The sequence below is a fragment of the Solanum lycopersicum genome, chromosome 4, assembly GCF_036512215.1.
Source record: "Solanum lycopersicum chromosome 4, SLM_r2.1".
Taxonomy (NCBI): Eukaryota; Viridiplantae; Streptophyta; class Magnoliopsida; order Solanales; family Solanaceae; genus Solanum; species Solanum lycopersicum.
Window position 1 is genome coordinate 1532818 of NC_090803.1, and position 11630 is coordinate 1544447.

Genomic DNA, 11630 nt, shown 5'->3' on the forward strand with positions numbered 1-11630 from the left:
AGAAGTATAAGTTAGTTATCTTGGAAGGGTTTGGTTATGAATTGATGTTTGATCCATCTTAGACCCAATCTATTTTGGGTAACTTATACTAGTTTAGGAGATAACTATTTAGGCTCACGTTTATTTGCAATATTATGGATCTTACTAGATCTTGAACTTTTGCTACATGTATTTGGGTCCTCTAGATACATGTTTTTTGGATAATGAGGTCTAAATTAGGTGTAGTTTTTCTGAAGGAATCGTCATTTTCTATCAGGGACGCTATGTCATTTTCAATCCCGGTGTATTTCGGATGCTTGAAGGCCCCGCTGACATGAAGTGATTTAGAAAGATTCTTCTTTATCGATGGTGATCGGTCATGGTATCCATAGCCTTGCTTCTTTTTTGGCCAAATCTTTGTTTAAGATGGAATGTATCCAAGTGAATTCGCATATATCTGAATCTCTCGTTCACCTATATATCTTCTATATCACTCGTCACTTTCCTCTCTTTCTCGCTTTTCTCCTTCTATATAATATCCAAAATACATGTATATAGTGTATCTCATATACATGTATATATTATATCACATGTATTTGTGATAAGTAGACTATTTTGTTTGCCTCCCTTCTATCTCTCCTTTTCTCGCTTGCCTCTCCCCTATTTTAATATATCTGATAGCAAATACATGTATTAACTTATTTGACTTATAGTATAAAACAGTTAATTAGTGAAACAATATATTGTTATTTAAACTATATAAAAAAAATAGTAAATATAATCCAAATGTTTGTCAAATTAGATGGGTTTTCCATCTATTTTTACCCAAGCAAAATTTGGATGATTTAAATCTTAACTCAATAGTTAATTTAATTCATCTAAAGTTAATTAAACCTGCTCATTTGCCTCCCTAAAAGCAAGATAATAAAACGAAAGCAACTCTACTAACTTATTAATTAATTGCAATAAATAATCTAAAACAGTCCTATTTGTCCACAATCTCACTTCTATCTTCCTTTCGATATCTTTTTTAAGATTCCATCAATATCTTATTATTTATAAAACAATTGAAGAAAAGAAAATTGTATTATGGCAAAGCAACATATGGATGTTCATATCTAGAGTATAATATTATATTTTTTTTAAAAATAAAATAAAATAAGGGTTAAATATAATGTCATGATCTTAGTGCAAAAAAATAATAATTAGTTAATCGACTAGTAGTTTAGTAATGAATTAAAAATCGAACTAAACAGACTTAAGCACGGATACCCTTAATTTAGATCTTCCAATATCTCCTCTAATTACTATTTTAATTAAGGTTTTGTGATATTATATGTTTATAAATTATAAGTTTAACTTTAAGCCTAACGTACGGTCGATAATGATGGACAAATCCTTCTTGTAACACCATGTTGCTTATACATAAAATTAGTGTTTTGTGCTAATCCTACTTAAAACCTAACCATATAGATCTTCACCAAATGGCTACTTCTAGTACAAAGCAACTCTATAATCAATTATAGATTTTTCTAATCACAATTATATTAATTATAACATATGGTCCATATTTAAAGTTAATACAATAACTAAAATAACGTACACAAATTTAAATTTTGTAGTACTGCATACACTTTATCTTTTTTAGAATCCGTTTTTAAGATTTCATTGAATGTGTCGGTTTTTATTATTGTTGATTTAAAATGGGTAGTGTTTACGTAATCTATCTCCTATATTGAGTAACCAAAAAATAATTGTATTTGATAGATCGTCAACTCAAATAAAACATATCAAGCTGCATCAAGTATATGTAAATCTAACTTGATATTAGTATGGTAGAAAGAAACAAATTTTAGCTTTTTTCTTCTTTGATGTCCGATATTCAATCCGATCAAATTCTCCAAAACACAACATAACCCAAGGCTCAAATCACATCTAATTAAGAATGAAAAAAATACTTATTAATACCCAAGGCTCAAATCGCATCTAATGAAGAATAAAAAAATACTTATCAATATAATCAATTTTACAGTTGGTAATCATGAATTTTAAGGAAGATGATATTTATTTAATAAAATTTAACTTTATGTTTAACAAGTTTTAACTTTTGATATTTAAATGTTTATCAATTAAATAATAATAATTGGTGTTGTATTTTTATTAATAACAAGTAAACCAAATGGTGCTTTTGATTTTTCAATCTAAAAGTGAGTGTTGAATCTTGAATTGACCCTTTGAATAAAACTTGAATCTTGAATTGATTATTTGAATAAAAGTTGAACAATGAATTTCCAAATAATTACGACAAATCTTAAATAAAAATTAAAAGAATATTTAAACGTTGGATTTAGGATTGAATTTTGAAGTTAGACTCAATTTTGAATTTAAAATTAGAAAAAAGACAACTCTAACTTGATGCCAATTATTCTTTACAGAATATTCTTATTGGCGTTAAAATTTAATCTCTAAGATAATGAAAACACCAAGTATTTACATTAGTTGAATAAAGTCATAAGTTAGAAGAGTGAATTTTGAATTATTTCCTTAAATAAAAGTTGAATCTTAAATTTTGGAACAACGTCATAAATCTTAATTATAAACTTGAATTAAATTAAATGAATATTTGAACTTTGAATTTAGGTTTGAACTTTGACGTTAGAATTCAACTTTGCAATTAGAATTGAAAAATGCAATTCTAACTTAGAAGCCAATTCAGTTATACAACTCTAACTTTAAAAAATGTTGAGTTATTACTTAATTTAGTGTTTAACAAATTCAAATTTTGTAATCTTTTGTGTATATGAAAGTTTAGTTGAATCGACGATATAACTAATTTTGGTTGAATGGGGATGAGGTATAAATTTGTAGAAGGTGTCAACGATTTTTTAGACTATACTAGAACCTTTTCAACTTAATGGCTTGGTCAAGTGTTATCATAAATGAAAAATTAAAGATTATTGTGCGTTTTGGGAATACATAAGAATTTTGAATTAGCTTGAAATCTTATCGTATAACTTATGACTTCTACTTATTATTATCATTTTCGTTCAATTTCGAAATACTTTAAAGTAGATTTTCATGCTGTGTTGATGAAGAGGATATTTAGTAAATATATTTGTTGTAATCTAATTGATTGTTAACCGTTCTTAGACCTTAATTTAGCTAATTAGAATGTATATATTGTTGAATTGAATTAAAAAGACATTCAGACTGTTGCAAAAACAACAATTAACAACCAATTTTTATTTTTATTTTTACAGAAAAGAAAATAATTTTATTTTTTAAAAAAAGACGACCTCATGAGATCACTATTTACGAATTAAATAAAGTTAATAAAGTAAGAGATCGCATAAGAAATTTTTTAGCAAAAATAAAATATAAATAAATAATAAAATAGCAATCTTATGAGATCTCTTTTTGTTTTAAATAAATAATATATCAACCTCATGAGTTCTCTTTTTTAAAAACTTTTTAAAACTAAATTGGTCTTATCGTGAAGTCTCTTTTTGACGGCCTCATGAGGTCTCTAACGAAAAATGGCCTACGTTTAGATATTTAACGTTCAATTCACTTTTTCTGTATTTCTTTCAATTTCTTTTATAGTTTTTTACTAGTAGTAAATAGTCTTAGCATAACTAATGTAATAATAAGTAATAAACATCTGTATTGTCAATACTTATAATACATTCTATTCAACATTGTTTTTGTAAAATCTATGAAACGACCTCCTAAAAATGCTACCTTCCCAAATCCACTTTTGAGATATAGTGGGTATATTTGATAACTGGTTAGAACAATGCACGTATTAGTAATGTGACAATTAGTTATAAGTGAATGTATATACTATCTAATACATGAATTAGTTACACATGTATAACTTATTCCACCTTCTTACCCTATATAAAATAATACTCTCTCTGTCCCAATTTATGTATCATTTTTTCTTTTTTGAGACCATACCATTTTAGTTTGACTGAGAATTTGCGCATGAAATTTTCAATTATTTCAAAAGAAATTTATATTTGCAAACTACGTAAAAAGTATTATAAGTCACAATAATAGTTAATTCAAAGTGTTTAAAAAATTTATGGAAAAATTTACAGTAAAGATAGACTTATTTGAATCTCAAAATTTAAAAAACGCCACAGAAAATAGGACGAAAGGAGTACATAGATCCACTAATTACTTATACATGTATCAGTTATGCAGATTTTCTAAATTATCAACTAAACATACTATCAGTTTTACACATTAATAATTTATTGTTTATCTACCTATAAAACGTCGTATAAGTTATACAAAAAATTAATATCTGAATATTTTATTTCTTATTCAACTACCAAACGACCGATTATTTGCAAACTTGGACATCACTTATGCTGGTTGAAGGATATATAAAGGGACACAATTGTACATATATTCTCCCTCATATCACTAACACTTCCATTAATCACCATACATATAAATATATCAAGAAAACTACACTACCTTACTTCAAAAATGGCAACACTTGCAGCAAGAAACTAAGTTACCACGAAGGAAATGATACACGTAATGATCAAAAAGTGTTCATTATTCATCGTCATTGAAGTAAAAAAGCTCGAAAATTGTTCGTAGATGTGAAGAAGATGAACCAGCAAATATAATACACTATAACGAATAACAAATATATATTCCCATTATCTGTTCCACTTTCATCAACCCTCTGTTTCTTTTTTTGGTACTATTCTCTGCCAGAAAAACAATCCATTATTTTACTGTGCATATAAATAGTTGCTTAATTTATCATCATTATCGTCATCGTAATCATTATCATCTCTTACTTTATGAGAAAATTATCGTTTTTATCGAGTGCTAATCATTCCAACACGTTGTTTTTCTTCCCCAAATGGACTCGTAATGTGGTTATATCAGCAACCAGTAGTAATGTACCACGATTACAACGATCCAAAAAGATCGTCGTAATAATGGGTGCCACTGGTTGTGGAAAATCAAAACTCTCTATCGAGCTCGCTACTCATTTCTTCCCATCTATCGAAGTCATTAACTCCGATAAAATCCAAGTTTACAATGGTTTAGACATTACAACAAACAAAATTTCAATGAATGAACGTTGCGGTATCGTTCATCATCTTCTCGGAGAGTTCAAATCTACTGAATCACAGCCGGAGTTTACCCCTTCCGATTTCCGATCAGCTGGAGATTTCAGAATCAACGAAATCGTTAATCGAGGGAAAATCCCTTTTATTGTAGGTGGGTCAAACTCATTCATCTATGCTCTGTTAGTAAAACGATTCGATTCACGATTCGACATTTTCGAATCGTTAAATCCGGTGAGTGAGGAGCTTCGTTACCAGTGTTGCTTCATCTGGGTTGATGCTATTGCACCTGTATTGAATCAGTATTTAGATAAACGAGTTGATGAAATGCTCGATTCGGAGATGTTTGAAGAGCTAAAAGAGTATTTCGAGAAAGAGGGGTTTTCCGATTCCGGTTCCGACGGGATCCGGAAGGCTATAGGAGTACCGGAGTTCGAGAAATACTTTAAAGGGAAGATATCGTACGAAGAAGCAGCCATGGAGATAAAGGAGAACACAAGGGTATTAGCAGAAAGACAGGTGAAGAAGATAATGCGGTTGAGAGAAGGTGGATGGAACATACAAAGAGTGGATGCAACAGAAACGTTAACGGCGAAAATGGTGTCGGAAAAAATGGCCGGCGGCGAGAATCCGGCGGGGAAAATATGGGAAGAAGAGGTACTGAAACCAAGTGCCAAGATTGTGAAGCAGTTCTTGTTGGAGTAGGTCATTTTCCAGCTATTTCCAGCTCTCAATTTTTAATTTTTTTTTTAATTTCATCTTAATTTAAATTTCTTTTTTTGAAAAAAAAAATATAGGGGGTAAATTGAGTAAGAGGGCTGAATCAATATTAAAGTCAAACTCGTGATACTATGATCCGAATTATTACAATTAGTTGATTTAGCGAAATATTTTATCGACTATTATTTTTGAGGTTCGCTTCGAGTAAAGTAGAATAGATGTGATGTGTTTATAAATGAGGTACAAAATAGTGCTTAGTTTTTTTTTCTATGTAAAGCTAAATGGCTTTGTGTTTTCTCACTCAATTTTTTAAATAATTTATGGATTTTTATAATTCGTGGATATATTTGTATAATTGAGTTATTTTTGCATAAAGTTGAAATAATAAATTTATACAAACACAAATATATGAACTTTAAATAGTTATATAAAACTACATTATACAAAAGTTATACAAATTCTAAATTATCAAATGTGCGAATTATATAAACTCGAAACTCATGTCTACATAATTACCATTGAATGTATGATGATTAATAACTAGTATATATTTGTTTAATTATGTAATTTCCTTTTAATTCAAGTCTCATACGTATCATTGTATGATTTTGTTAAAGTAAGAGACATTTATAACTCTAGAATTATTATTAAAGGTAAGTCTAATTCAATAGGTGGATGACAAAATGTTTTTATTTCGTAAGACTAATGTGAGAGATAGACTATATTAGGTATTCAAAGAGATAGAAGTAAGTCGAAAAAGTCTTTAAAATGGTGATCACACTAAATATAATACATCTGTAGCTTACAAGCGACATTACGCTAGACTGAGAAACATGAAAATTGAGAATTATGCTAAAAGGTTAGTAGGTAATCAAGAGGCGTCATGTTCTCTTATCAATATCTGTTACTTATTTCCTTTGTATCAGTTACCATATTTTTTATTATTGCTTCATATTCTTTTCTTAATTGTTTCGAATAAACGTTCTTTATTATTATATTTGTTTTACAAGTTTTTCCAAACTAGAAATAAATTCCCTTTAGAATATCAAGAAATTATTATTTTTCATTTTTCGACTCTATTAAAACTATATATCAAGTACTCCAAATATATCATATATTTATATAAATATATATTTTTTTGTATAAAAGGATTTTCTGACGTTTGACCAAAAAGTGAATTAGCTTTTTAGAATGAACTGAAATTCTTGGATTTTAATTGGGACCCACTCATTATTCATTCTAATTTGTGGGACATCTGACAAATAGGACTGTCCTTCGTACCAATTTTCTCAACAAGGATAACCAATGCAAATGGGACAAAAAAAAAAATTATTCTAATATTTATTTTTCAAAAAGATATTATAGGAGTAATTTATATCTATATTTGAAAATCTTTGTAATTTATACCTAAAAAGGATAAACAAAATTTAGTGTGTATTCATCTATATTTTTTAACTCGTGTGATTTTAGTTTATGTGACACTCTTAACTTTTCGTTATTGAAATCTTTTAACTTTGATTGTATATTTGAATATATATATATTTTATAAATTTCTGATATGCAATTCTAGTCTTGATTTTCGACTTTTATCCATCTAATTCCATCCATAAACCCAAGGTTTTGGGCTTAAGCAGTTGTTAGCTTTGTTTCGATTTATTTATCTTATTTTGACTTAACTTATTGTTGTGCAGATGATCGCGCCATCTTATTGTTGTTACAATATTTTTGAATATGACCGTCCGTTTGTTATTGCTTTGGTATTTATTATCATGTTCCTTTTCACTATCTTTGTTATTATATTATTATTTTATTTTGTTTAAACTGAAAATACGTGAAAATTGTTTGTATATACTCTATTTTATTCAGGATCTACTTTTTAAAATTTTACTAAATATGTTATAATCGTGTGATCTAATATCGGAATGCATTACAACCTAATCTTAGATTTTCTTTTTGAGAATTTGATCCTCAAAATATAATTCAATATAAAAATTATATACTTTACATGTCTTTTATTCACTCAATCTATCAAAAGATTCTTTAAATCTTAGCATACACAATTTTATACAAAAAATAAATAAACAATGAATCTACATTATATTGGGTATAATCTTGTCTTCTTTATTTGGTCACAAAATAATGCAACTAAGGTTTTGCCTTTCTTATTTTGTCTATAAGATGGATGGATTTTAATTTAAAACAAATATTTTACAATATTTTTTGTTTGCAAATAAGACAAGATTATAATTCCTAAATTTTTTCTTTTTATATAAAAATAAGTTAAAGGTTGGGTGCTTTTTTAAATCAATGGTGATTTGACGTATCAACATGATATTAAGCATAATACAAAAGTTCAATGCATTTAAATTTTTAATATTAAATTTATTATATTTTAAAAGAATGAATTTTTATATCTACTCTTAATAATTTTAATAAATTATATTATATATAAGTTTATATTTAATACTACCGAATATACGAATTCATATAAGCTCAATATCAACAAATTGCATCCGTTTCTATACAAAAGAGATAAAAATATTAATTTGAATATAAGTAATTAATTTTTTAGTAATATTAAAATAGAAAATATATCATTCATATAAATAAGAATTTTGGGATATATATTTCAATTATGCACGATATTAATTTAACTGAACATGAAATTTAAAAAAAGAAAAATTCATACCTAACACACCCTAAGTTTAAAGCTAATTTTATTTACTAACATCAAAAGAATAATGTCACAAGTCTTTAATCTAAAAATGTATTCATAAATGATAGCTTATAGAAAGACAATTTGAATGCTAGATAGAGTTTAGTTGTTGAGACAATTGTCACATTGCTAGAGTTATGGCTTAGGAGGGACAGCTAAATGAACCAAAAAACTAGTGAAACATCATTAAAAAGCATAATGGAAACTTCATTTTCTTAGTACAAATTGCTATTCAATTCTTATTTGAGTCCCAACTTCTTGTAGTTAACATCTGGTAAATGTGGGGACCTAGATCTACTTGAAAGGTCTTCATCACATTGCTATATTCAAAAATTGTGTATATGCTATGCTTTGCTTAGCCCTTAGGCTCAATTCACAACTATTCTAAGATCAACAGGTCGATCCTTCCGTATTAAGTGAATGCAGAATTTCATTGACTTGAAAAGCATCATTGCTTGTTAGTCCTCTCAATATAATCAATTTGAAGGAGGTACATCGCGGTCATTCTACTACCTCCACCCCACCGTCCTCGTTCAATATGATTCACCGATTCTAAAATTGAATTGTTGTGGAATAATAGAGCTTCTAGTTTTAATTTTACAAAGATTTTATATAAGCTTGTTTGATGAGAGTTCAAATTGGTCCACCCATTAAGATTTAAATTTCGAAGTTTTTGATCTGGCAACATATCGCGAAGGGTGATCAATCAAACATTATTTTTTTTTAAATTCTTAAATTATGTTCCAAATTGTGTTTTTTTTTGTACTTTGTATGGTTGGCTATATCTTAAATAGGTAAGACAATAGGCAAGACATGATCTAATCATAGAGCATATAGAAGAAGTAATGTATTTATTGGGTCCCAATTGATAGAGTAAGGACCTATATCCATGACTTTAACCAGCTCATTTAATAGAGATTATTTATTTAAGAAATGGTCATTTATGAAATTGAATTGTTACATTTCAACAACCCTTCAAGGTACTTTAGAAATGGACATGTCCATGGTATGTGACATTTCATAAGTTGACTAGTGTTAAGCTCGAATTCGAAAGGTAAGGTTGGTACCTACCTTAAAAAAATGGAGGCTTGCCACTTATTAGGAGCAAAGTCAGGTAGAATCAAACGATTAATTTAATATTTTTAGATAAAAATTATAATATTTTATATATGTTTTATTGAAAAATTAAAAAAGAGCAAGTAAAGTGTTGTTGAACATATTTAAAAATATTCTTGAACCCCATTTGATAATTTCTATGCTAATGTAAATATCTTGAACCATTTATAGTTCCTAGCTAATATTGTTAATTAGTTTCTATTATATTTTGTACTGTTTTTAAAAACTAATTAGCCTAATTAATGATTAAACAAACCGGTCACATTTCTTGATTTGTTGACCTTTGTCATAAAAAATATTTTCTAGTATAGGTCATTTTAAGCCTCAACTAATTTAGATTCTTATATAAGGTGCGTTGGAATAATAAAATTTTCTATCAAGATTTTTTATTTTTATTTTTAGGACTCAAAGTCGAGATTTCTGAACCTATCTCGAATTAATAAAACTTTTACACTAATTTGGGTTGTAGTCATTGTTGAGGACGCACCAATTGATATAGTCTTTTTTTGTTCACTTAGCTTAAAGGGAAAAAGAAATCACCTTATAATTAGAGGTATTAAGTTCAAGTCTTAGGTATGAAAAAAATTTAATTAGTAGCGTTACTTATGCTTAATTTAAATTTAATCGAGATTTTAACGCAAATTTCAAACACCGAACCAAAAATGAAAAAGATCGAAAAGGAAACAACAGGCTGAATATGCTGATCACCACATGGGACTTAATAAACCCAAACTGACATATATATAACTCCACAACTTGCCTAATGGTAATTTATAATTGGTACTAGCCACAAACTTAAATCAATGTAACAATTTTATATGAACATTAATTGAATACGACCTCCAAGTAATTTTTTTTAATTGTATGAAAATTTATATAAAATATTCTAACATTCTCACTTAGTTAGATTACCTAATTTTTACCCCTAGATAATTTCTACAATGAAAGAGACAAATTAAAGTCATAATTAATAACACTTCCCTTGGCACTCAAAACTTGTTTACTCATGTATATCAAATTTATAAAATATTTTAACCACTACCTTATCCTTAATTAAATGTAGTACTTATCTTATTAAGTAAGTATAGTACTTATCTAATTTTTTGTTGATTACATAATATTCATTTGAAAGAAAATAATTAATACTTTTTTAATTATACAAAACATATAGATGTAATGTGTGAAAAGAAGATGCACAAATATCTTAACAAGGAGGTGTTAGACTTGACTATGGCAGTGATGTGGAGATGAAGAGGTACAGTAAAAAAGTATCGAAACGAAGTGATTAGTTAAATAAGACATGAAACATCTCCATCTTACCAAACGAGGACGTGATTATCTTAGATAAGAGAAATGAAAGCTAAGAATTAGCATAGAAGATTAATAGACGTTGAATATTGTATTATTAGTATTTACCTATACTATCTTATTCTCCAATCTTTTACTATAAGCTATTGTTTTCTTTTTTTAATTTTATTATTGATCACTCTACCATTATCTTATTTTTTTATTATTTATATTATCATTTGTTATACTTTTTATCCTTGATTATTATATATATTATTCATTATTACTATCATCTTGTTCTTCATTATTTTTGCTTTATTTGAGATAATGTTATTTCAGAGACAGCTTTTCTACCTTTTCATGATAAAAATAAAATTTATATACACATCATCTTCTCTGTAAATTTTGTTTATGTGATTATATTAAATATGTTATTATTGCGGAGATCACGAGGCTAACGATAAATTTGTTAGGAAACATGACAAAGACAAAAAAGGGTGGCATGCGTGTAACACTAAGGAAAACTAGTGTTAGCCCATGCCTAAGCCAACTAGCCACAATATATGAAAATCATTGGCTGAATTTGGACATGCTTTGGTTAATTAACCAAGTTTGTTTGACTGTATAAGAAGAACATAACATTTTCTTTAAGACATCCATCACATGTACACATTTTTATATGCTGACCATATAATAAAACAAATTAAGAGAAT

At 27.6% G+C, this 11630-nt stretch overlaps 1 protein-coding gene across 1 annotated transcript; it reads left to right on the forward strand.

Moving 5' to 3' along the window:
• Window positions 1-4805: 4805 nt before the first annotated feature.
• IPT2 (adenylate isopentenyltransferase) lies at window positions 4806-5783 on the forward strand. Its single transcript, NM_001257985.2, is given in 1 exon segment — window positions 4806-5783. A coding segment is annotated over 1 exon segment (978 nt).
• Window positions 5784-11630: the final 5847 nt, after the last annotated feature.